The sequence below is a fragment of the Phyllostomus hastatus genome, unplaced genomic scaffold (assembly GCF_019186645.2).
Source record: "Phyllostomus hastatus isolate PE091 unplaced genomic scaffold, TTU_PhHast_1.1 phas_contig_34, whole genome shotgun sequence".
In the NCBI taxonomy this organism is placed as follows: domain Eukaryota; kingdom Metazoa; phylum Chordata; class Mammalia; order Chiroptera; family Phyllostomidae; genus Phyllostomus; species Phyllostomus hastatus.
In genome coordinates, this window is record NW_025333857.1 from 67,488,687 (window position 1) to 67,516,508 (window position 27,822).

Below are 27,822 nucleotides of genomic sequence, written 5' to 3' on the forward strand. Positions count from 1 at the left end.
TCCAACCCCCCCAGCCCCTGACTGTGCCGTGTCCCCTGGATCACCAAAAGCTGCTCAGGCGAGTGAGTCAGGCCTGGGAGGGCTCTGCCAAGGTCTGAGGAGCCAGGGAACGAGCCTCAAACCGGGCAGCCAGAGGTGGCATGCTGGGGCAGAACGGGAGTCAGAGGGAGGCCTGGGCCCCCTTGGCTGCACCACGGAGGAGTCCTGGGGGTCTCCTCTCCCCTCTGAGGCAACAGTCACCTCAGTGGAATGACAGGGGTGAGTCCCACTGGGGGTTTCCAAGCTGGGTTTTGAAAACACAAGGTACATTCATTCATACAAACACACACACACACAAAACTAAAACTAAACTATTTTCAAAGACACGCATAGATCTAAATTGACACTGGATAAATGGATTGGAAAGTGGGTGGGGAAGGGGCAGAGATGGGGTTAGGGACGGGGGTGCAACGACTAATAAGGAAAGGGGCCCTGCAGGGGTGAGGACCATAGAGGGTGCTGGGAAGCCTCGGCACCAGACGGCCACACCCCTCCCCTCTTCCTGAGCGTTGGCGTGAGCAAACCGTTCTGCTGCTCCAAAAGGGAGGAGGGGAGGGAGGGGGGAGGAAGGGGGGAGGAAAGGAGGAAGGAGAGAAGAGAAGAGAAAAGAGAAGAGAAGAGAAGAGAAGAGAAGAGAAGAGAAGAGAAGAGAAGAGGAAAAAAAGAAAAAGAAGAAAAAGAAAAAAACTGGCAGCCGGCAGAAAGGTGTTCTCTCTCACTCCCCACACTACCTGGTGGTTCTGAAGGCCAGCGTGAGACCCAGACTTGGGCCGAAGTTCAAGCCTTGACTCCTATTGTATCAGCATATCAAATTCTCCTCCCTCTTCCAAGCAGGTTCCTCTGAGCCGCCCTCCCTGCCTGCCCAACACCTCCTCTTTTGCAGCTGTTCTGTGAACTTTTGCTCTGATAAGATCCAGCCCAAATGCTGCACCATGTCAGTGGGATCATCTGTTTGCAGCCTTGGCCAGACCGAGGGCTCCTCCAGGCAGCATCAGCCGGGCTCGGGCTCGTCCTGCAGAGCCAGCCCAGGGCCCAGCAGACAGGCCGTGTTCAGAGGCAGACAGAGGACAGCAGCCAGATCCCCTACAAAGCTCAGATTAGCGAAGAAACCCACCATCACGGCTTTCTGAGGTTCTGTTCACTAGCCGGGAAACAGCACCTGCTTCTCCAGGAAGGGGACAGCGCTGGGCTTCAGGGGCCTGCGCCCCTGACCAGAGAGCAGGAAAGAAATGGAACCCCATCGCAGTCTGGATTTAAGTGCCAGCACTTCTACTTGCATTAACTTTATTTATTACACAAATAAGACATTTACAAAGCACAACATGAAAGGTATGTAACAAAACAGACATTGGTTTTACAAAAAAGTGCTTACAATTTTTTTCCGTGTGTGTGAGTGTGTGTGTGTTCCCCTTTTGTGTTGTATTTAAATAAATAGTCTTGATGCCTGTACATTCCCAGGCTGCTCTAACAGGCTAGTGGAGACATGTCTGAACTGCAACATGCTACGACCACGTGATCCACGCAAGGGACAGACCCTGGGGGGAGGCTCAAGGCAGAGCGGGTGCTGGGTGACCCTGGGTAGGGCTCTACTGACCGCTGACTACATGGTTGCTTTGGGGGCCTCAGGAGCAAAAATCAGAGGAAAATTAGAGTTCCCCAAGGCCAGGGATCAGGCCTGAACTGCGCCTGCTACCATCAGCCCCCAGCACAGGGCCGGTACCTGCTGTTCACAGGATGGGTTCTGAACAGAGCTGTACTGACCGCATTCTGAGGAGCGCCTTCTCTTTGCCCTGAGTCAGCTGGAACCATCTTCAGAAGGGAAAGGAAGCAGGACCCCTCCTTGAGCTGCACCCATGCCTCACCTTTCTGCAGGTGCCAGAGCAAGAATGACCCATGGGCTCTCATGTTAAGTGCCAACTTCAAGCATCTGAACTCTGAAACCTTATCTAGACTCGGTAGGAGAGAGTGCTGTGATTGATTAGCAATGTCTGCCATGGGTAAAAACAGAGACAGTCGGCACACACGTGCCGTGGACTTGCTTTCCCCGTCCTAGAGTCTCCTTCCAAAGGCCACGTATCGGGTTCACCAGAGCACGGAGGAGGACCTGGGCTAAAACATGCTGACTAGCAGCCTCTAGTGGGAAGTGCATCAGGACACCAAGTACTTGTAGCATCACAGGGTAAACTTGGGACACAGGGGCGTCCCCTGAAAACATACGTCATGGTCTCATGTAGCCCAAGCCCTTTTGTTTGGGGTTGAAGAGCTGCAGCAGGACAGGGCGCGGTAAGCACAGATGTGTCTGGCCTCCGTTCTCAGGAGTGGGGGAAGGGGGAGCCCGGAGGTGCCAGCTGGAATCTTGGGCTTGGCACGCCCACCTAGCAGTGGGCACCTTCTCTCTACTCAGACGTGGGCCTAGAATTAACACCCTGACTGCCATTTCCCTGGGCTCTACTCCCCAGCCCCCCATGAGAGGTCCCCCTAAAAGAGGTGTGGCCTAGGCACCCCTACCAGGAGCCAACAAGCGGCCCCCAAGGGCTCCCAATTCTAACCTGCCCAAGCACCCGGGAACACCACCACGTAGTGTGAACACCATCTCTGCCATGTCGTCTGTGCACATCTGTACTGCAGAGCTAGGAAGGGGGAAGGTCTCCCACAGACACCCCGAGTTTGTTCTTTCCTCTCCCAGCCAAATGTGCCACATTCTTCTCCTTGAGCTCCAAACCAGTGTGGGCCTTTGTCCCTCCAGCCCCTGCCTGTCCACCCACTCCCGCCCTGGGCAGGCCTCCATCCTGCCCTGCTGGGCCTCTCAGGGTTGGTCAGTGTCTCTCCTCCCTCTGACTTAACTTGACATAACCAGACAGATGGAAATGATAAAATTAGAACACAGCTTTCCTTGGGGGACATCCCACAGACACTGTAGAGTTTTCCAGACAAAAGCAACAGAGCGGATAACACTGGGGCCTGTCGGCTTCCAGAAGTCGGCGGTGGTTCCAAGGGGGGAGTGAGCGAAGGCCAACGTGGAGGAAAGGAAGCCTGGAAATGAGAAGGCTGTCGGCGTTGCACAATTCAGTTCGTCGAAGAAGAGTCCTGTCTACAAGGGAAAGCTGGGCTGTTGTTCTCGCCCCGATTCCAAACTTCAGGGCACGCTGCCTTCCAAGAGGAGGACTCTGCGGTGCTCCTGGCGGGTTCTGGTTCTCAGCAGGAGAGGGGACAGCCAGGCGCAGGGGCCCAGCTGGTGGCGGGCGGGATGGCAGATGAGGGGTGGACACGGAGGTGGGCGGATCCCTGGCAGCGCGCGCTCGGACACGGCATTTCAGCGGTTGAGGGGCAGCTGTGGGGCGCCCGTGGACAGATGCGCGAGTGCCGGAAGCGTCAGTACTGAAAAAGGATGACCTGCAGAGGGAGGGGTGGGAGGGGGCTGAGCTGGAGGTCTGCCCGCCTCAGCAGCTCGCCAGGGGTCCTTCAAGGCATGGAGAATGTGGATGTCTCAGGGCCCAGATCTGGGTGCAAATCCTGGCTCTGGCACTTACTTGCTGTGGGACTTGGGGCAACTCACTTCACCTCTCTGAGCCTGTTTCCTCATCTGTAAAATGGGAATGACAAGACCTCTCTCTCAGAATGGGGAGGATTCGGTGAGATACGAGAGCAGCGGCAACTGTCTGCTGGGCACCGCGCCCTGCCCGGCGCTGCGGGAAGAGTCTGACCTGTGTTATTTCATCGCAACCCTTCAAGGGTGTCCCCCATCATCTCCACATTACAGGGGAGGGCTCAGAGAGGTAGAAACCAGAGAGCCCGCGGTCACACACACACAGCCAGGAAGAGGTGGACCCGGGGCTGCAGCCCAGGCCTGGCTCCAGAGCGAGCTCTCCTTATATAACATGCTGCCTCTTCCTCTCCAGGGCCACCATGCCAGCGGTCATCAGGCTTATGACACCAGGCCACCGGCCAAGCACCTCATGCGCACTTAGTCTCCACAAAGCCCAGAGGCAGGTGGCTTAGACATGCCAGACGCCTGAACGCAGTGAGCGATCTGGGACTGTCTGCCCCGTCCCTCTCCTCTCCCACCTAAGCCACCCGGCTGACCTCTCACGCCACTGACACGGCCAGCTCCCTGAAGTTCAAGTCAAGGATCACTGGCTGGCTGGTGAATGGCATGTCACAGTACAGTGTCATGTGGAGGTCTTAAGGGGTCCCAGCCATCAAGTGGGTACGGCCATATGGCCGTTCCATTTTCTGACCAGAAGGCCACTGGCCCAGATCTGTTCCCATGAAGAGGAGACGGAGGGAAGCAGGGGGGACGGCCTCTGTAGGGGTGAGCACACCACTAACCACCATCTATGGCTACTTCCTGTGAACCGGGCACTGTGCTGGCTTCTTTACACACACTACCGCGTTTGCTTTCAGCGACACGCTTGGGTGGTGGGATGTATTATTATCCCCCCTTTTGGCTGCAGGAACTGAGGCTCAGAGAAGATGACCGTGCTCCCAGGTCTCAGAGTGAGAAGTGGCAGAGCTGGGACTCGGGTCTGCCTGGCTCACCGACACGGCACCACCTCACCCACTCACCCGGCCTCGGGCAGCGCCCTCCTCTGGCCTCCGGATGCCTGGCCTCGGGCTCTCTGGTAAGACCGCTCCCCTCTGTGGGCCTCAGTCTCTGCATCTGATCAAGGACGGCTGGGCCCTGGTTTCTAAGCACCTTCTAAGCTCCAAAACTGTGGGATCAGGGGCCATGACCAGGAAGAAATGCGGTTCTGCAAATGCGCAGGGGTGTGTGGCCAAAGGATGATGTGGTCGGGGAAGAGGGTGCTATTCCCCAGAGCTCAGAGCCCGTTCTCCTGGCCAGGCCAGCACTGGGCCTAATGAGTGGGCTTAGGGGTCTACCCAGGGAACACTGAGTCTCCTTACACCTAGGCCGGCACAGGCCTGGAGAGACTTGGGAGAGAGCCCATACAGGTCTGTACTGACTGACCACACATAGCCCACCGGGCCGCAGAGGTCTGTCAAGATGTGGACAGAAAAGATCCCCGGGAGCGAGAAAGATCGTGAAGGAGGAGGAGACATTTTTCTGCAGGGCTGCTGGATGTGAAGTCGGGGACGCAGCCCAGAAAGAGAGAACTCTGGCTCAACAGCCAAACCCAGGGGCCAGGAACCTTCTACAGCCAAAGCTGCCAGACCCCAGGCTGGCTCATCTTTCAGGCTGAACTAGACATAACCACAAGCTTAGCTGAACCACCAGGAGGCCAGGGCTCGTCTCCAAGCTCTGAGCCTGGCCCTAAATCCTTCCAAGGCTAACCCGCCTCCAGATAACACCCAAGCCCCGAACCCAGTGGTCCAGGCCCCTCATTATGAGACCCCTGTCCAGCTCCCTGGGCCTTAACCATACTAATGCCCTTATCCTCTTCCCCTGCTTCTCCCCTAGAACTTTCACTCCCTCTTCCAGGTCCTTGAAGACCATGTTCATCCCTCACCTCAAGTGCCCTGTCACTCGAGGCACAGCTACCCGCCTCCTGCTCTAAACCACACACTCCCTGAGGACAGGGGTGGGGCCAGCGGGCCTCTGCAGTCCCCATACCAGGTCTGACGGGTTGAAGGCACCCCTGCAGGAGGGGGACAGCTCCAAGGCAGGCAGTGCTAGGATGGAGGCCAGTCCTACCCACACCCTCTGCGTGCCCAAGACGAGCTACTGCTCAGTCTGAGTGAGCCCCGGTGTCTGCAGGTGTGAAATGGAGCCAACTGTAACCATGCCCCCGGGGAGGCCGGGGAGGCCGGGGAGGCCGAGGCCAGAGAGAGCACTGCGTAAACTGTCAAGGGCCACATCAAAAGACGTGGTTGCCAATCTAGGCAGACTCCGGAGTCCGACAGACCCCCCTGGACAAGTGGTCACCTATCTGAGCCAGGAAGTGGCTAGCAGGCTTCAGACAATGCATGTAAAGTGTCTGCTGTGTACGGCGGAGCCACTCAACAAACAACAGCTCTTCCTGTGAGCCTGGCAGTCTGAGGGGACATTTCTGGGACACGCTCACTCACCTCCTGGTGCTGCGGGGCTCGCCTTGAGCACTACCAGTCACTTGTAAACATATCTGCCCAACCAGGTTGTCTGTATCTCCATACCACCTTCCCCCATGGTGCCCAGCAGCAAGCCCAGCACACAGTAGGTGCTCAGTCAGGAGGCAGAGTAAGAGGAACTGTCCTGGAGGTGCGGTCCTCACCTCTGCTGCCTGCCAGTGTCACATGGGCTGGGTATCACACTAGCAGATCCCTAGTCCCCACCCCAGACCTCTTCAGCGGCTCTCTAGGGACCTAGGCTGGGGAATCCGCACCTTTACAAACTACACAGGTGATTCTGAAAATCACACCGACATCAACCACAGTCTCCCGGACTCAAGGCCCTTGGGTCCTTCCAGCTTGAAGGCCCTGGCCCCTGGCCCCTCTCTAACACTCAGATTCCCAGTGCTCCCTGCCTCTTTGAGGACCAGTACGGTGATGTTTCTGACAGGCCTGCAGGGACACCCCACTGCCTGAGACAAAGTCCATACTCCCACACCTGGCAGCCCAAGGCCCCCGCCCCTCACTGTTCTTCCTCCCAAGCCTGTGTGCCAGCAGCACTGAACTGCTCAGTGGTCCCAGAGAGAGCCTCTTATGCCTTCCCTCATGAACTCTGATTCAGCCGCCAGGCCTGGGCTCAGATGTTGCCTTCCTCCAGGAAGTCTTCCTTGTGTCTCTCCGGAGCTGTGCCCCCACCCTCCACTCCCCAGCTCCCTGGGCTCCCCCATCACAGTTCGATCATAGTGTTGGGGTGTGTCTCCCCCTCCAGACTGTGGCCTCCTCAAGGGCAGGGACCATACTTCCTCATCCCTGTGCTCCTGGCAACTGGCTCGGAGCTCCTGGACACAGTCAGCACAGAGCAGATGCCAGCTGAATAAATGAGTAAGTGAATGAGTCAAAGCCTAGGTTATTGTCCAGGCTCTGGGACCTTGAGCTACCTGGGCCTCGATTTCCCACTTGCTAAAATGGGGGGTGTCTTAGAGCAGTGGCTTTCAGGCTCAGTGGGAGGTGTCTTGGAGCTGAGAGGGGGGTGGGAGGGGAAACTCCCTCTGCAGTTTCACCCAGAGCAGCCCCACCCACTTTCATCACCTTATGGGTTATGAAGAAGATTTAAGAAGGTTTCCAGGGCTCAAGAACAACACTTTCAATCCACTGGCCTGGGTGATGTCTAAGCACCTTTCTGGATGTGCAGTCCTAATGCTGAAGACAACCAGAGGCCGGGAATGTGCAAAGGACACCTTGCCAGGTGACCAAGGTCACTTGCTGACCTGCTAGCCCCGGGCCCCACAGGCTCGGGGCATTCACTCCTAACATACAGGAGTAAACAGGAGAGAGTAGAAGGAACCAGGGAGATGGTAGGTGGCAGGGTGGCGTGTGATATGAGCCCTCTCTGGAACCACAGAGTTTGAGCAAAGTAAATTCCAAAATCTGAAAAAGAGGCCAGCCAAGGAGGCCTTTGGAGTGGCCGTGCACAGAGACCACACGGGCACCTGCTCGAGTGAGTGCCTCAAGGACACAGTGGGGCCCGAGCGTGCTGGGCAGAGGCGTGCTGCCCTCTCAGCGACGAGGAGCGCTGCTAGAACCCACGCCCGCAGGATGGCTGTGACCCACCAGACCCAGCCTGGCTCCATTTACCTTCTCACCCCGGCTGGAGAGTGGCCCATCCATATCGGCTTTGAGGTGGACGGGGGGTGCGGTGTAAGGCAGCCGGCAGTGCACCTGCCCGCACTGTACCTGACCTGCGGACGAGAGGATGCTTTGGAGCCCACACCCACCCTCCACGCAGGATCCCACCTGCCCTGTGCTCGGCAGGCTGGAGCCCTGGGACCACGGTCACCTCTGCTCATTACCAGCTGATTGGCCCTGGGCAAACTTTCAAGAGGGCTGGTTGCAATGCTCTATGAGAAAGACTTTATAACCAATAAAGTTCTCTATGATAACTGTCCGGCTGGGTGATATGCAAGCACTCATAAATGAGTATGCATTGAATACCTCCTACATGCTAGGCTGTACCTCATCTATTAGGATCCTCCCTTGGTGTCTTGCACCTTATCTCTCAGGTGTCAGCAAGGCCTCCCCTCATACCTCCTAGACGACTCTGCACTCAAATGCCACCTTCTTCATGATGCTCTCCCAATCACTCTATTTGCAGTTGCAACCCAACCCCAGCACCCACCCCCAAACTCCTTGTCTTCACCAACTAGAATGCAAGTTTCAATGAGGGTAGGAATTTTTGTCTGTTTTCTACATTCTAGATCTTGGTGAATTTCCAGTACCTAAAATGTGACATGGCATCTATTGGATACTTCTTAAATATTTGTTAAATAAATCTCGGTACCCTATTCTAACATCTAAAACTGGGCCGGGGGGGGGGGCGGGGTCTATCCTTGTGTCTGACCCAAGGCTCTCATGTTCCAGCCTCTTTACCACTACAGTAGAGAAGTCCCTGACTTCCTCTTCCTTGCACTTCGCCCACTTTGGTTACAAAAAAAGAGCCCTGTACAGAGACTTACAGCTGATAAGTAACTTGGGACAAGTCACTGTGCCTTTCTGAGCCACAGTTCCTTCATCTGTGGAATAAAGCGGTTGTATGAGATTGGGGATTCTTAACCTGAAGCGTTCTCGGTGTCCACGAATGGCCTGAGATGACACGGAAAGTATGTGTGTATGTCCATTTTTCTGGGGTCTGGTTCCAAAGCTTTTTTCGGATTGCAAGCTCTGAGGCTCCAGGAAACTCAGAATCCTGTGAGCTTGGTTAACTGCAGAGCAAGCTGCCCAGGTGAGCGTCAGTCATGTAGCCAGAGGACTGACAGCGCCTGCCCTAGCCTGGGTTCCACCTCAAGGTGAACGGAAAAGCACCCCTCAGCCCCTTTTCTGGGCATCAAAGACGTACCTAGGCTTGGACAACAAAGTACAAGCGCAGAGTCCTCGCATGACTCTGGAGGCCATGGCCCCACTCCCAAAGGAGTCACTTAGACCCACTACCAACTCCACAGCAAAAGCCAGCTCGTAGCCCACACGCCTGATACCTGGAGAGCCCCTGGTGCTTGGCGCCTTTAACAGATGAACTAGATTTCCTATGGGCTCTCTGCAGCCAAATAAGTCATTGTTTTTAAAAGGGGGGGGGCAGTCCCTCCTACTGAGCAGATGGTTCAGAAATGCAGCAGCACAGAGAGAGCGTTCCCACTCGCAGCCCAGTGCGGTGGGCAGGACGCTGCACTCCCAGCTCTGCCAGCCAGAACCGCCGCCGTCGCAGAGCAGCTAAGACTTACCCAGCACTTACTAGGTCTTCAAATTCTGAAGACTTTAAGTCAACGACCTCATTTAATGCTCACCACACTGCTTTGAGATCGGTATTCTTACTGTCTTCATTTTTACAGATGAGGAAACTGGTATTCAGGGAAGCTAAGGAGCTTGCCCGATGTCACATAGCCAGGATGGGGCAGGGATGGGATTTTAGGACGGATGGTGTGACATCAAAGCCCACACTCAGTTACTAAAGAATACTGGCTCCCACTACCTCACTGTGGACCCTTGGTTTCCTCATTGGTATAATGGGACAGTGATCTCTGATGTTTAGAAACATGGTGTCCGGCACATTGGCAGCGGCTCAGTAATCAGCAGTGTCTCTCTGACCTCTTCCTTTCACTAGAGCTACAGAAGGAAGGATTTGTGTTTGCGAGTATATTTTAGCCACTTCTATTTTTCTGGTTGTGCCCTGCTTTGGGGAAGCAATCAGTGCAAACACCCTTGAAGGGAAAGAAAATGTGTGATAAGCAACCTGCTCCATAGCAGATTCACTGATGTTCATCCCCCAGAAATGTACAAGGCTACTTACTCCCTCCCTCCTCCAGGTTCCTGGCCCAAGTGCACTCCTCCAGGGCCACCCTCCATCTCCCCACAGTGCTCAGTGCCCACCGATGTGCCTGCCCTGTGTTAGTTTATTGTGTCTCTGCCCATGTCCCACTCTGGAATGTGAGCCCCAGGAGCACACAGGCTCTGGTCTGTTGCGTTCTACATTGTATCCTAGTGCTTAGGACACGGAAGGCACTCCAAAAATAATTGCTGATGTGAGTGGATTTGCACTGCCCTGGGAGGTAAGCGTTACTAATGCCCCAGTTTACAGACAAGGAATCTGAGGTTCAAGGAGGTCAGGTGATTTGCCCATGGCCTCGCAGCCCTGAGTATTTCCACCACACTGGCCTTTTTCTGCAGCCCCAAGTGCACCCAATACCGTCATGCTCCCTGTGGCAGGTGGTAGATCTGCCTACACTCAGTTCCGTGGACACTCTGTGCACCTATTTCCCCACTCCTTGCCTCTCACTCATCCTGCCCATCATTCCAGTCTCAGCCTGCTGAGAGGTGGCATCTCCACCCTCCATGCAGCAGTTTTTCTATAGGAATCATCACATTAAAATACATGCTAATCTGTCCGGTTATTGTTCCATGTTGTCTCTCCCACCAGAATGCAAACTACACCAGAGCAACCTTGTCCTCTCCCTAGACCCTGGTGCCCTGGCAGAATGAATGCTTGGAAAGTACTTTTTGAATGGCTGAATGGCTTACTTTTCCCGAAGCAGAACCAGGTAACATAATCCCTCCTCCCACCGCCTACGTCTGAGTGACTGTGAAACCCACATCTTCACCCACGAGGCTCCGAAAGGCCTCCCCACACCTCTGCCGCCCACACGCGCTCCTCTCCCAGGCCAAGGGGCCTGGATGTCGCAGTCACTTACTCTCAATGTAGCCGTGCAGGGTGACCATGCGCGCCCGCTCAGGGCTGCTGAATGGGGAGTAGTGGATGTCGTCGGATAGGGATGAAGGGAGGCGGGACGGCGGCGCCCCGGAGGGCGGCACAGGATGCTGTGGTGTGTGTTTTTTATGACGCGCCCGGCAGTTTTGAAACCACACCTGGAACGACAGCCTCAGCAGCCTCAGCCTCACAGAAAAGGGTCGGACGCGCTACCGGGGGACCCCAGACGGAACTCCCTCTCGCCTCCTGAAGAAAGCGGCCACGTGCGCCCAAGACCGCGGCTCCGCTGCCCCTCTTAGCGCTTGAGGGCTCATCCCCAAATCCCTAGTCCCGGCCCCAGATCAGAAGGCGCCGCCCTCCCCCGGCCCCACCTGGATGACCCTCCGGCTGAGGCCCGTCATGTCCGCAAGCTTCTGCAGCGTCTGCGCGTCGGGGTTGTTGTCCTGCGCGAACTGCGCCTGCATAACCTGCAGAGCAAGGGGGCGAAGGGGCGGGGGCGAATAGGCACAAGCTCTTGGAGGTCGCCAGGACCCTGGCCCAATCAGAGGCTCCGGCCTGAAGGCCACGCCCCAGGCAGCTATAGCCCCGCCTCTTCACTCTCCTCGGGTCCGGGAGAGGCGGGGCCAGGAGGCCCTCTCAGCCCCTCCCACACCAACTCCCCGCCCACACCTGGCCACTAGCGGCCTTCCCCGGTACCTGCAACTGCTCTGCTGTGAAGGATGTCCGCGCGCGCTTGGCCGGCTTGGGTTGACTGTCCTGCTCCGAGGGCACTGCCCCCTCCAGCGTGAGGCCGTTCCCTGGGGGCGACAGAAGTGGCTGATCTCGCGTCCACACCTCTTCTAATGGCAGCCTGGAAAGGACGGGGGTGGGGGGAACTGGTCCCTGGAAGGGTCAGGAGCTGAATTGGCTGGGGGCAGGGACCCCAGGGTCCTATTCCCTCGAGTTCAGTCCTTGGGGAAGGGGCCTTTGATTTCTGAGCGTCTGCTTAGTATCAGACGCTTCTCTTTCGGTGTGCCGTTTATGTCTCACAGCCCTGAGAATGGGCAGCATTATCCTCACTTTAAGGCGGAAGCAACTGAGGCTCAGAAAGAAGAAAGCCGCTGCCCAGACCTTTCATAGTATACTGACAGCTGGCTGACTCCAGGGGATGCAAATGGGAATCTAGCAGGTTACAGAACTGTGATCCTAATTTTGTAAAAACTGATGAAAGCAAAAAAGTTGGAAGGATAAAAAATTTTTTTGAAAGATGGAAGCCCAAAGGTTGGAAGGTGCAAGGAGTGTGATTGTGGAGATTCTACTTTCAATATTTCTCCAACTTTGGAGGTTTTTACAATCATATGTCACCTCAATTCTCTAAGGTTTAATTTTTTAGGTATTCTCTTTCCACTTACATTACTTTTACAATCACACTAATATACTCCCATTTTACTTTTAATATCTCATTTTTCAGAATACAAAGGCAATAAATACATGTTCCTTATCAAAATCTCAGAAAATTCAGATAAGCACAAAAAAGAAAATTAAAATCACTAGCAATTACACCACTGTTCAAAATTTATTGTATTTTTAGCCCTGGCTGGTGTAGCTCAGTGGATTGAGCACAGGCTGGAACCAAAGAGTCACCAGTTCGATTCCCAGTCAGGACACATGCCTGGGTTGTGGGCCAGGTTCCCAGTGGGATCCACGTGAGAGGCAACCCCACACTGAAGTTTCCTTCTCTTTCTCTCCCTTCCCCTCTCTCTAAATAAATAAATAAAATCTTTTAAAAAAACAAATTTTATTTTTTTAAATTAGGAAAAATACTACATTGAGGAAAGAACAAAACAAACATTCCAACATATATACATAGGAAAAAAAATCTGGGAACACATGCACTAAAATATAAGCAGTTGTGGCGTTTGGAGTGATTTTTATTTTCTTTTTGCTTAACCATCTTTTCTACAATAGATATGTGTCTGTGTTTAAGTTTAAAAAGTGAAACAGAATCCAAAACTGGGGGCTGGTCAGTAAAGAAGTTCCAAGGTCCCAAGCCTTCCAGCTCCCCTGCGTGGTAGGAGTCTGGGGCGGGGCCTGGCTGGGAGAGCAGGAGTGTGTAACTGGCAAGGCTGTGACCAGGAGAGGTCCTGGTTGGTCCAGGTGTGGGAGGAGCCTGGGGTCACTGATGGGCCATGGTGTGGGGAAACCTCTGACTCCCTGGACTCCATCCTGGCTCCACTGCTAACTTGTCCTCCACCACTGCAGGTGGACATGGTACCCCAGCTTCGCTTGCTCCCCACCTAGGCCCCCTTAGTCCCAATCCTGGCAGGAGAAAGTGATGACTGTGGCCAGGAACACTCTGGAACACCCTAACTAGTCTCCAAGCTGGAAACTGAGTCAGGGTGACCCATATCCCTCCCCAGAGGCACTGTGGATGAGACAGACATTTTGTGGTATTAATGTCTTCTAGGACAGCGGTCTCCAGTATTTTTGGCAGCAGGGACCAATTTCATGGAAGACAATTTTCCACGGACTAGGGTGGGGGTGGTGTCAGTTTCGGGATGATTCAAGCAAATTACATTCAAGCTCACCTCCTGCTGTGCAGCCAGGTTCCTAACAGGCCCGGACCTGTATTGGTCCACGGCCCAGAGGTTGGGGACACTTGTCCTAGGAGAACAGGCAGGACAAGGATTGCTGTGCCTGTTATTCAATAGAGACATGAAACTCATAGAGGGAGCCACATCCCAACAGCCTTCCCTGCTCGGTGAGGCCTGATGAAAGGGCCTTGGAGCTCGGCAATGGGGCGGTATGGTATGGTGGTAAAGAACCTGGGTTTTGGAGTCAGGCAGACGTGCGGGCTACGTAACGGTTGGCAAGTCACATGCTGCAGATAACCTCTGCCTGTTTCCTCACCTGTAAAATGGGGGACACACCAGCTACTTCTTAGGGTTGTTGTAAGGATTATGTAGAATAATCATGGCACAGAGAAGTGAGCAGCTTCCACAGACCCAGACAGGGGAATTGTGGAAAGGGTCTCTGCCTCTGCCTACAGCCCAGCTTCTGCTCCCCATTTCTAGCCCCCAACCCACCTGTAACTCAGTCACCACAATCCCTGGAAGACCTGGCCCCTGGCCCTGGACCCATGTGTCTTGGGGATTCACAGTGTCAGAACTCTAAGAGATTTAGGGATCTTTCTAGTCCACCATCCATCTTGCAGATGGGGAGACAGAGGCCCAGATAGAAAGGGACCTTCACACGTCAGAATTGCACGCCAGAAGCAAAACCAGAGCTCCTGTCTCCGTTCTCCAGAGCCTTTCTCCTTACAGTGTATGAAAGCTCCACCCCTCTGGCTTAGAGCTACTGGCGTGGGAGTCAAGAGAACAGCGTTGGTCACTTCTTCATGACAGCTATAGGGAAGGAGCCCTGGGGCCAACCAGTGCAGTCTAGAGGTGGAGTAGGCTGCCCCATTATGAGAACCACCTTGAGCATTCACTGGCTGCCTCCTGGCTATACAACACTTCGGCTCATCTTTTTTTGAGAAGAGATCCTACCTAAGCCCCATTTTACAGATGAGAAAATACAGTTGCAGGGACAGGCAGTGCCTTCCAACTCCCGAGCAAATGGTGGAGCCAGAAGTCTGGGCTCCGTGTGCAGCCTCCGAGCCCCAAGGTGAACACCAGTCTCTAGAGGAGGGTGGGCAGTACCTGGGGTGCTAGGGTGGGGGAATGCTGAGGGTAGAGGTGTGGCCAGGTGCTAGGCGGGGCAGGTTGGGTACCGTTCTCTGCGGCCCTCTTGAGATTCTCGATCATGGTGTCGTAGTGGATTCGGCACAGCACCTTCTCCTCAACCAGGCCAAATTCCTCGCCCGTGGACAGCTGCCGCTTGCACGAGAAGCAGGCGAAGCAGGCCAGATGGTAGGCGTTGCCGCGAGCCCGCCGCACCCAGTCGCTGGCGTAGATCTGTCGGCCACACCGTGCGCACTTGGTCCCAAATCGGCTGTGGGACACCGGGGCGGGGAAGGGGATGGCTCAAGACAGGCCCCCTCCCTCCCTCCAAATCCCAGTAGCCTGCCTGTCCCCAGGCTTCTGGCCTCAGGGCTGTCACTTGCTAAGGAATTTCCCTATGCCTGGATCCAGCACCCCCCACTCCCAGAGAGAAGTCACACCTAGAACTGTGAGCTGGTGGGTGGGTTTTATTTTCTTCTTGCTGTTTTTCTGAGTTTTCCAAATTTTCTACAGTGATCATTTGCATTTGTATATAACATTAACCTGTTCACTAAAATATAAGTGTTAGGGAAATATAATAATAGTAATAATAATAGGCAAATATTGGAGAATTTACCACGTGCCCAGCAAGATTCTACGCATTTTAGATTGAGGATGTCTGGTCATCGTCCTTTTTCAGAGAAGGAAAAAGGGAGTTAAGTTCCTTGCACAAGGTCTCGCAGCTCGCAAGGAAAGGAACCCGAGATGAAAAACCCGCACCCCAGCGACAGAGAAGCTCCGAGTGTCTCGGGAGCCCAGGCGGATATGCACTCCCGGCTTGATGACTCTGGGCAAACTGTTTAGCCCCAAGTTCTCGTTCTCCTTGCCCTGAGCCGAACTGGATGGCAACAGCAATGGCACCACTGTTTGTTCGGTGCTTTGCTGTCTATTAAGTACCCAGCTAGTCCCAGACTAAAGCCCTGTGGCATTTTAACAGTAAATGTTAAGAAGACCGAAAAGCCCAGACCAAGTGTCCTCTTCCCCCTTAAGGCTTCCTTGAGGTTGCCTCTTTCCCGTCTCCCTCCCCCTTTACAGCCCGGCTTGTTTGGGTGCAGCTGCCTCCCCCACCAAACTGGGAGTCCTCAGATAGCAGCAGAGTCTGGTGCGCCCTGTGAGAAGTCACCCCAGGCCTGACCCTTGAGCACCAGGGAGAAAGGTTTGTTCTTTAAGTGGATGTGAGCCCGTCTGAACCCTCTGAGCCTGAGTCCTCTGGCGCACGCTCCATTTCAGGGACCGGTGCCACTGCTCCAGGGCTCAGGCTTAGCAACCCAAATCATACACTCCTCCCTCCCCTGACCCCACAACCAACCAATCATAAGGCACTGGCAGTTCTTTTCCTAAGTTTCTCCGGGACTCATTGCCTCCTGGGCCAGGCTCCCATCATGCACCCCTCTCTGCAAGTCTTAGCCCCGGTCTCCCCTGTTCCCAGGGCCAATCCATCCTCCACAGAGCGACCACAGCCAAGTTCCCAGCATGCATACTGAATCCTGTCCTGCCCTGCTTAAAATCTTTTGGTGGCTGCACTCTACCCTTGGGATCTGGTCCAAGACCCTCAGAGTTTACAAAGCCCAACAGACCACATCCTCTCAGGCTCATCTTCTCCTCCCTAACCCTTCCTCAAGAGCCTCCACCCCAAACCCAAGTTTGAGTCCCAGTCAGCCACAATGGAAGGTCATTGCCAGCTCTTCACGGCCCCTCTGAAGCACTTTCCCACCCCAGGCCTTCGCCTGGGCTGTTGCCTCTCGCCACGCCCTCACCCTCCAGGAAGAGGCCACAGCCCCCAGCACCACCCTCTCCGCACTGATCCCACAGAGCTGTCCACGACGTCTGGTTCCTCGGACCTCCCCTCCACCCCTGGCATTCCTGGGAGGGGACCAAGAAGCTGTGCCTCTGTGTCCCCAGGGCCAGGACACTCCCACCTGGAGGCGCATTCGGAAACTCGGTGAGGGTGCCGGGAAACCAGCCCAGAAAGTGCGTTCTGGTTACAACATCATCTACCTTGGCAAACGCAAGCAACTGTCAATTGAATGAAAGAGGGTCTTGGGTTGAACTGAGTGTGGGAGCGGAGAGGCCTCGGCCAGCCAGAGGCCCCCAATGTGACCCCAATGCTACTGACTCCCACCAGAAATTGTTAGCTCAGGCGCCGCTGCACCCCTTTGCGGGCCAAATCCTGCACACAGGCAGCTCCCTACCTCGGAAGCCCGGCTTCCCCAAGGGAGAGCCCAGCACAGCTGTGGTCTCTGTTCACAGTCCCTCAGTAGAGAGGACAAGGGCTCGTTTTGCCCATCCCGTCTACTTCTGCCGTGGGGTCGGTCTGGTGGTGACCGCATTGGGAGCCCTTCCTGGCCTCCCAGAGGAGGGGGCGGCCAGCCGGGTGCAGAGCCCTTGCTGAGGTCCGGGGTCCTGTGGTGCGAAGCCTTCACTGTAACCTCGGCTTCACCCAAGCGTGTGAAGTGGGGACTCTGGCACCCACTGTGCACACTGGAATCGGAGGTTCTGAAGGGGCCAGTGACTACTAGCTCAAGGCCATAAAGAGAGTGGAGCAGGGGTTGAAGTCGGTTTGGAGGTGCGAAAAGGATCCCAAATCTGCGGAAGCAGCTGGACTGGAGATGAGAAGATCTGGATCCCGGGTGGTGAGCGAGAAATGGGCCTGGAGTGACCCCCAGCATGTCCCCACTCCAGGCCGCGGGTCCTGGAAACTCCAGCGCATAGGGCCTGGAGGCCAGCGAGTTCAAGAAGGCGGGGAGTGCTTTCCCAGCGAGTGGGAAGAGCCAAGGAAGGGAAGGTCCTGCCTTTACAGGCCAGGCGAGAGCGACTTCGCCTTCCCTCCGTGGTCTCCGAGCACCTCTGCCGTTGCACAGAGCCAGTGTGGCATCCCGGGTCTTTGAGTTTGGCTGTGCGGGATTCCTAGTCCTCTGCCAGGGACGCATCCAAGACACCCCGCGCATCCCTGACTTTCCCGCTCCACGATGCCCGTGCGCGTTCTGCGCCTATGCTGGCTGCTCACAATGCCCCCCTCCCCTTGATCCCAGGTGGGCGCCACGAGTGACTTCTCAGCAACTTTCTCAACACTCCTCATGTCACCCCAAATTCCAGGAGCTACCCCCAGCTCTAGGACCTCCCCGCGCTCGCTCTGGCTCAGCTCAGTCAACGAAATCATCCTCGAGCTGGATCCTCGGATGGAAGTGGGGGTGGGGTCATTATGCAGTTTTGGATGCGGTGCGGGCCGTTCCTGGAGCGGGTCCTCCACTCACGGCAGGGATCAGTGGCACAAGCCAGGCAAACGAGTTGGCTTACTGACTGAGGCTCTGACAAAACGACAAACTCCTTTCCAGGCGGGCTGCAAGGCCCGAGCCGCCAGATCCGGAAGCAGCGAAATTGGCAGCGGAGAAAACGAAACTTCAGGAAAGGGGTGTTCGGGAGCCGTGGGGCTAGCGCCAAAGGGATTAGGGGGCGCGGCTACAGCCCCAGCCTCGCGCGCGCCCCTCCCTGGGTCCCGGCCCACGCCTCCAGGCAAACGCGCAAAGGAACGGCTGCGCTTTGGGGAAAGGAGAGGTGCCCGACGGACGCTGCCTACCGCAGCAACTGCTGAGAGGGGTTAGGGTCGGCATCAGGCAGCTCCTTGCCCTCTCCCCCCAGTAGGGAGCAGTGATAGCTGGGTGGTCGTGGTTGTGCGGCGGGAGCTGTGCGCCCCTGACCAAGTCAGGCTCACTCCCCGGGCCTACTTCCCCTGCATACCCAGCGGCGCTCAGTAATTATTTGGTGGGCGAATGAGTCTCAACGAAAGAGTCCCTCTGAGTTTCACCACGATCCCCTTCCCCATCATTAAGCTACCCCTTTTCTGAATAAGAAAACCGAAGCTCAGAGTGGGAAGGTCAGTGTCAATTACTAAGCTAACGAGCCAGGGTGCGGAAACTCAAACCAGGGTTCATTTATTCTCCGTTCAGGATGCTCCCTCGATGGCCTGAGATTCTATGAGGCGAACAGGGGGGCTTGTAGGTGGAGCCCTGCCTATCCCCGCTGTTCCTTCTCTTCTAGGCAATCTCTTAGGAGGAGAAGCCAATAAAAAAACAGAACCAGCAATTAAGGGGTTAAAAACGCCCTGAGCCTCAGAGATCCTGGCCCAAGGCCCCTCCCCCAAACTCCTTTCTCTGCTCCCCCAACCTCTGTCCCCCAACAGCTGTGGGCTGCTGGGCCACTCTCTGCTGTGGTGGGGGTGGCTTCCCAGCTCCGAGGCTCCCTGGGAACCCTTGCTCTGCAGGAGAGAGGGTGGGGTTCTCGCATGGCAGCTTGGGGTCTAGGCAGAAGACAGGAGAAGGCTGGGGTGCTTGCCCTAAGTCACCTGGGCCAGGGGACAGGAACTTCAGGGGGAAGCCCCAGTGGCCCAGCCCAGGGCACTCTCTTAAGTTTACCCCACCAACTCCAGGAGCCCCACTTAACCCTTTACTCCCCACTCCCATGGTCTGGAGGTAAGAGGCCCAGGGACCATGGGGACCTGATCCTGGCAAATTGATCCATTCGGGGCCCCTAAAGGAGGCTACTCGGGCCCCAGCGCTCCCAGAGCCCATCCAGGGAGTCTCACTTCAGAGTACCCAGTGGGTGCTCCCTGAGTTAAGCCAAACAAACGGGGCAAGGAATCTTAGGGCCAGCAAAGAGGGGTCTTTTGTCATTCCACCAACCCCACCTCCTGGAGAGGAGCTGCTGAGATATCCCCCCTATAGAAAGAAGTGTATTGAATGTTTAGACACAGGGATGGTGAAGCCAGGCAGCCCTGGGTCTTATCCAGGGTCTGCCACTTATCAACTGTGTGACCTCACCTCTGAGGGCCCAGTTTCCCCTCCTCTAATGTGGGGATCATGAGAGGGTCATGAGGACTCAGGGGGATAAAGCATGGAAAAAGTTAACCCAGTTCCTGACTTAGAGGTGAGCTCCGTTTTGGGGTCACCGGTGTGTGTCCTCACCCCGACCCAGCTCCTTTCCCACTCTCGCCCTCATTGTGGGACCCTGCACTCTTCACCTGCCACTCTCTCGGGACACCCGTTTCCCCAGTCGCACAAGGGCATGACGCTTCGGGAGGCCAGGGGACCCAGGAGAGCGTGGCAGGTCAGTCCACCAGTCCACCACCGTGTCGGGGCCGCAGCTGCAGGTCCGAGGACAGGAGGAAGCTGTCTTGGATTGTGGTTGCTATGAATGCCCCCGAGGGGAACACTGTTTATTTCCTCAGGACTTTACTTTTTCAAAGAAAATGGAGAGAAAAATGGTCTTTGCAAAAAGTAAAGAAATGAGAAACAATATCATATTTCCCTGGTGGCAACTTTTTTCTGCTAGGAGTGAGGGGAGTTGAGCTGTCCGGGTCTCGTTTGGAGGGACGTTTGGAGAAACCGAGGCAGAGAGGTTCAGCCACCCGCTGGCAGAGGCAGACAGCCACGTGGAACTGCAGCCCCTCCCAACAATGCGGAGGTGCCAGGAGCAGCACTGCACGTCCCTACTCTCCCCGCCCCCCCCCCCCCCACACACACTGCAGCTTCTTCTGGAGTCTTGGGAGTACCTTTCTAACTTCTGACTTCTGGCTCTGCCCAAGGAGACTGAAGGACAGCCTACAAGAAAGGGTGAGATGGGGGATGGACCCCAGAAGAAACCCTTCAGTGGCAGATAAGCCCCCAGTGCTCTCTCCCTCCATCCCGATGAAGACCTTGACTTCTCAGGGGCAGAGGGCTCCAGGCCATATCCCACCAGGCCCTTGACCCAGAGAAAAGAGAGCGAGAGAATGTCAGAACATGGTCCCTCCCTGAGCCCCAGCCCTTGCTTGAGAGGAGCACACTGCCTCCCATGCCGTCACCCAGGCTTTCTCCAGGATAGACCTCCCTTGCAACAGCCCGCAGAGCCTGGGCTGCTGCTCAGAGCCGGCAGAGTCGCTGCCTGGCACTCTGCCGGTTTTCCATTCCCTTTTTGTAGGTTTCATTATTTTTGTTACAGGTGGGGCTGCCAATGATGGGTCATGCCTGCGGGAAGACCTGGGCAGGGAGAGAGGATCAAAAGAGCCACAATTCTTCCCTCCTTCCAGGGAATGTGAGCTTTTCTTCCCTCCATTTTCTTAACCAAAATCTGTTTTAGTTTTGCTTTTGGGGCTCTTGTCACTGCAAAAGGATTAGCGCTCAGAACCTGCAGCCCAGAAATGGCACAGCCCCATCCCTCCAGGTGATCCCTGTTCCTCTGACTGCCTGAGAAAGTGACATCAAGGGATTGTAGCAGCATCCACCCTGCGACGGTGACAATGGTGATAATCAAGGCACCCATAGCACCTGCCATTTGGGGAGCTCAGAGACACAGCCCTGGAAGTAGGCCGCTGAGGGCAGAGAGAGGCAGCGATGTGCCCAAGGCCACACAGTGGTGCCGTGTTGTCCTGCTGGAACTCCGTCTCTGCCTCTCCCCAGCCAGCTGCACGTTCTATCCTCTCCACCCCACCGCAGTGGGCAGGGGCACTTCAGAGCCTGTGGGGGCTCTGAGCAGTGGGGTCAGGACCTGCGTTTTGACTCATCCCTGAAGGTCTAGTAAGCAAAGCATTTGAGGAGACTCGGTCCAGCCTGGGCATGAGCAGGGGCTGGAGAAGCAGCAAGGGAATGTGGGCAGGTGACTGGCAGGCAGGGCTGCCAGGTCTGTGGTCACCAGGAGAGCCAGGGTTGGGGTCCAGCCCAGCCTTCCTCTACAGGAGCAGGCTGAGATAGCCTGTTGCTGGGTTTCTCAAGCTGCAGCCCCATCTCTGGCTGGCTGATAAGCCAAGGAGCCCCCTAAACTGCAGCTAGCTTTCTTTTTTTTTTAACAACTGCAGTCAAGCCTTGAGCAAGGAGGTGGCCAGACAGGGACTCTAACCTCCATTTCCTGCCTTGGCCAATCGTCAGATAGAGCAGTGCAGAGAGACATCACACTCTGGCTAGGCACCACACAATGATAACCCTGCCCTGACACGCACAGCACAGCAGTCCACACCCACGAGTCCACACTCAGACCACACCCTTGAGCGCTCAGAGCCTGGGTGAAGGCCTTAAGCAGAAAGGGCCCCGCGGAGGCCGAGCGGCAGGGTGAGGAACACAGGATTTCCGAATCTCACCCTCGCACCTCCAGATCCCTGTCCAGATGCAATCTTGTCCTGACCTCCATGTGGACTGGAGTTCACACAGAGACACAGATGCTCACACGTGAACTGAAAGACAAATGCTCGTCACAAAGGAACACAGTGCTGTCCGCACTTCCCTGACCCGTCTCAGTGACGCATTCCCTCAGTGCCACTGCAGAGATCCACGCAAAACACACGCATGCTTTCCTTGCACGCGGAGTGCGAGGCCACCTTGTCAGAGACCCCTCCACACTTGCACGCCCCGGCTGTACGCACTTGCACACCGATACTCAGAAGAAGAGTTCAGTTCTTGAACCATGCTCTCCATGGTTTCCCAGAGCATCCCAGCTCAGAACGCTGCCAGCATCCCCCTAGGTTCATGGTCCTCTCTTTCCAAGTCCCGGAAGACCCAATGGGGCGGGGAGGGGCGGGGAGTTGGCGGTGCCTTCCACCACATTCCCCGACTCCCAAGAAGCCCGAAGCCACGCACGCTCTCCCTAGGCAAGGACAGAGGGGATGCCGGTGGAGGCGGTGGTGGGGTTTACAGGGGAGTAGCTTTCTCTGTTTCCTCAGAAGGTCCCGGGGACCAGGCAACCTCTTCCAGGAACCGGCCCCATTTCTCTCTTAGGACTTCACAGACCCGATGGTAGGGCATGGGGCCTGGTTCGGGCTTCCCGCGGATGTCAGGCGGACGACGGCTGCGCGCAGGACTTAGCCGTGACCTGGACCCCATGCCCGGGTCAGACCGGATCCTCTGGGTTAGGAGCTAGCTGTGCGCGGGCAGCGGAGACGCGGCGGCGCTGCGGCAGGACAAACCCCTGCCGCTGTTCAGAGGAGCCGCCGGGACACGGCCCGGCCGCACGGAGAGCGCAGCCCGGGGTACTCCTTCTTAGCGCTGGGCTACAGCGCTCGACTCCCCCCTTCCTGCGTGGCCGCCCAGAGTCAGCCTAGACCCGGGAGGGGCCGAACCAACGACGGAGCTCGGGCTGGAACAGACGCCTGGGACCCAACCAGGGCCCCAGACTCGTAGGTCGACGCGGGGTCTAAGTTGAAGCGGAGCGGGAGACCGAGGTTGGGGCTTAGGAAGAGGTGCTTGACTATGGGATCGGATTTGAGATCGACGAGAAGCTATCGCTTGGGGCCGGCCAGCCCCAAACCCAGAGCGGAGCCTGCCGGGGCCAGAGCCCGGACCGGTCTGGAGCACAGCTCAGGGGCCAGCCCGGGAGAGACGCTGGCACGGCAGGAGTTGGGAGTCGGGTTGGGACCCAGAGCTGGAGCTGGAGAGACAGCCAGATCAAGGCTGCGGTCCGAGGGGCCGGGGGCCTCAGAGCTCAACCGAGGCGCTGGAGGCCGGAACTGGAGCCTGGGACTCAGGCAGGACCCGAGACGGAGCCAGACGCACAACAAAAACCGAGCGGGTCGCAGGAACAGGAGGAGGATCTCGGGCCAGGCCCGGTGCTGGCACCGGTGCGCAGCCTGGAGCTGCTGATTCGTGACGCGGAGAACCCGCGGGGCCGGGCCCGCGCGGCGCGCGAGGAGTGCGCTCGGGGTTCTGGAGCCGGGAGACAGACACCACGCTCCGCAAAGGCGGCTTTCACGCGCGCGGGCGCCTGCCCGTGGCGACACTGCTGGCCCGGCGGCGGCAGCCTACCTGAAGTAGTCCATCTTGCAGAAGATTTCCTTGTTCTTGATGTAGCAGCTGTTCTGCTGCCTCAGCGACGTGCGACACACCGAGCACTCGAGGCACCGCACGTGCCAGATGAGGTTGTTGACCTGGGGAGGGGGCAGAGCGGGCGCGCTCAGCGAGGGCCTCTTTTCACGCCAGGCCCCGGCCTCCGGGCCCCATTTGCAGACAGAGGGGCTGGCGCTCTGATGGCGCATGTGACTTTCCCCACTTTTCTTCTGTGACACCGAGGCTCGGGGAGGCGCAGATGAACTCTTCCCATTTTGCAGATGGGACGGGGGTGGGGGGCGGTGGGGGGGGGCGCAGAGACATGCTACAATTAGCCCAAAGCCTGGCATCCAGGAATCGGAATTAAGCGGACTTCGTGCCAGCGTTTCTTCCCTCCAGCCTTCCGGGCTGCAACCCACACCCCGACAGCACACAAGCAACGCCCGGCCCCCCGTTTCACCTTGAGCAGATACCGGTCCAGGATCTCGAGGCCGCAGCTGGAGCAGATGTTCTTGCCGGCGGACGGCACGGAAGAAGCAGCAGAGGGTGGTGAGCAGACAGAGGGCGTGCTGGGCGTACAGGGGGAGGCCCGACCCTCGTCCTTGTCCAGAGCGCCTGCCAGGGCCTCGGCGTCCGCCTGAGCCTGCGGGGCGGCAGAGAGGGAGAGCCGAGCGCTGAGTCGGGCGAGGAGGCCAGGGCCCAGTGTTGTAGCGGCCTCGGAGACCAATCTGGAGCCCCAGCCTACCAGCTGACAACGAAATCCCCCCGAGACGCCGCGCCATGTGCTGAAGGGCAGGAATGCAAGGGCCTATCGGAGAGGAAAGGACGGCCCCAACTGTTAAGACGCGCGTCCCGGGTGTTGGGAGCGGTCAAAGCCCACATTCTCCGCCGGAAAACCCAGGCTCAGAGAGGGGCGGCGCCCTCCGGGAGTCCCCCAGCGCATGGGCAGCGGTTCGGGGCCGGAAAGCCGGGCCAGGTCCCTAGGGCCCGACCGCGGACCTGAGGCAGGGCCGAACGAACTCACCATGGCCGGCGGAGCGGTCCCTTCAAGGCAGCGGGTGGTCGCTTTGCAGCCGGACCCTGGCTGGGCCATCACCTGGGGGAGGGGGGTAGGGAACGCAGGCGCTGGCGGCTGCAGAGCTGGCTCCGCTCAGCCTGAGCCCAGCGCCTCCCCGCGCCTGTTATATAAACCGGCGCGGAACAATGAGTCCTAACTTTGTAGTGGGCATTTAAAGCCCTTCCCCACAAAAGCGGTGTCTCTCTAATGAAGCAATTTGAATTTGGATTGGATTTTTTCCCTCTCTCTCCCCCTCTCCCTGCACTTAACCCGTGGCTCTTGAAGTAATCGCTTAGTTCCCTTGCAATACAAGCCTCTGAGGGGGAAAAAAAACACGCGCACACACACAAACTACCTGCAATTAGAAATTGTCGTGAATGCCCAAGATAAGAGGTAGCCAGAGTGTCAATTCCAACTGTCAATCAGTGAGATCCATCAGGCCGCCCAAAGAATTGCAAATTTGATTTTTTAATGGTAGTAATTAAAAATCGAATTTTTTCTCCCTCCACCTACCCCCCTTCCTCGCTCCCTTCTCCTCCTCTCGACACAAAATGCAAAAAGGAGAAAAGAGAGAAAGAAAAGAAAAAGGAGATGGGGGCGGGTGTTGGAGGAAAATAAAAAGCGGAGCGCGGGAGCATCAGCCCACCCGCCCCGCGCGCGCGACTAAATTGACTCGGCGATATTGACACGGATTCAGGCGCCTTTGGAGGGCCACTCGGAGGGAGACCCGGAGCAAAATGGGGTCGAGACCGGGGGTGAAACGGGACCAAAAAGATTATACGGAGGTGTACAAGAGGAGGAAAAGACACCCTCCAGCCCCTCGGCGCGCCCGGGACGGCCCCGCGTCGGGATCCTCAGCGCTGCGCCCGCACAGCCCCCGGCGTATCCGTGCTATCAGCGCCTATTCAGACGGACAATGCCCGCCTCGCCTCCTCTTGATTCTCCTGTGTCTTTGCTAAATCGCTTTTTGAGAAATTCCTCCAACATTTGCATAATGTGTTCCCGCTTTCCGCGGCCCCCTCCCCCTCGCGCTCGCGCGCGCTCGCACACTCACGCTCGCTCGCACGCTCACAGGCGCACCCCCGCAGCCCCTCCGACAGCGGCCGCCCCGGCCGGGGCCGCTCCGCCGCGCGCCCGCTAGCTCACCTGGTCGGCGGCGGGGCCGCCCTCCGGCAACGCCGGGGCGGCGTTCTCGTGCTTCCAGTACATGGGCCGGGGAGCGGCGGGCCCGGCGGGCACGCAGCGCAGAGAGCCGCGCCGAGGGGGCCCACGGCCGGCGCAGTGGGCGCAGAGGCTGAAGCAGGAGCAGGAGGAGAGCGGAGGCGCCCGCTCCGCCGCTCCGGGCCGGGCCCCAGCCCCCGCCCCCGGCCCGCGCACAGCCCCGGCCTCCTTGGCTGCAGCCGCCGCTGCCTCGGAAGAAGGTCCCGACAAACTTGGAGAGGCCCCCGCCCCCTCCTCTCCCTCCCCCTCCCCGTAGTCCTCCTCCTCCTCCTCTCCCTCCTCCCCCTCCTCCCCCTCCAGCTGCAGCGTCGGCCGCCCTGCCGCTGGAGCCCGGCTCGGTTCAAGATGAGTCATGCGTGACCAATCCTCTCCCCGCCAAGGGAGAGCGAGACACACACAGCGAAGCAGCGACCCAGAGACACACACACACAGTCATGCAGACACACAGAAACTCAGAGCTGCTGACGGAGACTGAACGCGCGGACGTACAAAGGCACCGACAGGCAGGCACTCGGCCACAACGCTCTCACGCCGCCCCTCCGCCGAGGGCGCGCACAGCCCTCCGGCACGGCTCCGCTCTCAAGTCCAAGGGGGCCCGTGGTCACACACCATCAGCCGAGGTGGACTCCACACAAAGTCGCACATGATGCTCTGCGGATGCAGCCCCACGCCTGGCACGTCTGTGCACATGCTCAGGCAAATGACTGCCCTTCACACGGTTTTCGGGAGCGCAGGCATCCGCGGACCCTCGCACACCTGCGCAGACACCTCTGCTCCGTACCCGGCAGGGAGCGCCTCGGCTCCTAACCACTGAATGGGACTGGGCTGGGCGGAGGAAGACGGTGCTCGGGGGTGGGGGAGGTGTTCCCCTGAATTCTCTTGGGAGGGATTGTCTGGGACATCTCCCTTCCCTTCAGGATGTGCTGAGCCATCCGGTCGAATGCCCCTCTCACCTTCGCTGTGGTTCTGCCGATAGAGAGAAGGGGAGGCAGGGAGGCCCCGGCACTTGGACAGGACGCAGCCCCCAAACACAAAGACACTAAACTCTCAAAGACAGAACCTTACACAACCAACACCCGACGACATTCACACACAAGTGAACACTCACAGCCTCAGCCTCCTGCTGCACACACAGACTGATCCTGGAGAGTCACGTGTAAACATACAGCCTCTTCTAAAAAGCAAATACGCACACTCAGACCCAGCCCTACAGACACGGAGACACCGCACCTCTGCACCTCTGCCCTGGCCCGTGCCCCGACCGCCCGAATCGCCCTCATTCACAAACGTAAACAGCCACTCAAGTGTCCTTACCCTGGTGCGCACGGCCACACTCAGGTGAGCACAGACCCCCACAGTGCTTCAAAGTCCCGTAAAACCTCCTGTCCTCTACTCAGAGACCCACAGACACACACACGTCCCTACAAATGGAAAAGTGACCTTTTATAGGCAGAAACAGCCCCGCGCCTCTGCAGACACAGGACCCCCAGTAGGCACAGCCTCAGTCGCGCGCGCGCACAGAGTGTGTCCGCACAGCATCGCCCCTGAAGGATACACCCAGGTACACAGCGACAGCCCCAACCCCAGCCAGTGGCGTCTGCCACCACCTGCACCCCCGCATTCCAGTCACTTATTGCTCTCAGACACAGGAGTTCAAAGTGAAAAGTTTCTCAAAAAAACTTTTTATACTAAGAGCACAATTGCAATGTGAAAGCTGGTGAAGTATGTGCATTTACAAGTGTGTGTACACACACACTCGCATCCTCAAACATTCCGGTGACCACAAATAACCTGTTCCCCCTCAAATATCTCTTTTGCACACAATAAACCCAGTCACTGCTCCTGGGGACTTTCATCCATGACAGGCTTGGCATTTTACAATTGTGGCTTCACTTTCTTTTAAAAATAATCTTATGAGGTAATGTCTCTTATTGTACCCATTTTACTGATGAATAAACTAAGGTTCGGAGAGATCATGTGATATGTCCAAACTGGTGCCACATAGCTAATGGCCAGAGGCCAGAACTCAAAGCCAGGTTCATCTGACATCAGAGCTTATGCTAAAATTCTAGGCTGTATGCATGACCATGCCCGCTCTCTGCACACACACATGCACAGATGCAGGCACATTTTTTAAAAAATTATTTGTCTGAAGGCCTGGATATGACTATTGTCCTCACT

At 57.0% G+C, this 27,822-nt stretch overlaps 1 protein-coding gene across 4 annotated transcripts; it reads right to left on the reverse strand.

Annotated features, from left to right (window-relative positions):
- Positions 1-1,306: 1,306 nt before the first annotated feature.
- Positions 1,307-26,410, reverse strand: LHX6 (LIM homeobox 6). 4 transcript variants are annotated; one of them, XM_045841037.1, is made up of 10 exons: positions 26,251-26,410; positions 24,388-24,459; positions 23,824-24,006; positions 23,343-23,464; positions 14,589-14,809; positions 11,534-11,634; positions 11,209-11,304; positions 10,821-10,995; positions 7,720-7,823; positions 1,307-3,432 (listed from the first exon to the last, which is right to left on the reverse strand). In XM_045841037.1, the coding sequence occupies exons 1-10, from the start codon at positions 26,329-26,331 to the stop codon at positions 3,412-3,414; spliced, it is 1,176 nt and encodes a 391-aa protein (XP_045696993.1). In that variant the 5' UTR covers positions 26,332-26,410; the 3' UTR covers positions 1,307-3,411. The 4 variants fall into 4 exon arrangements, with proteins under 4 accessions (XP_045696993.1, XP_045696995.1, XP_045696994.1 ...); XM_045841039.1 differs by lacking the exon at positions 26,251-26,410 and adding an exon at positions 26,131-26,208; XM_045841038.1 differs by lacking the exon at positions 26,251-26,410 and adding an exon at positions 25,567-25,819.
- Positions 26,411-27,822: the final 1,412 nt, after the last annotated feature.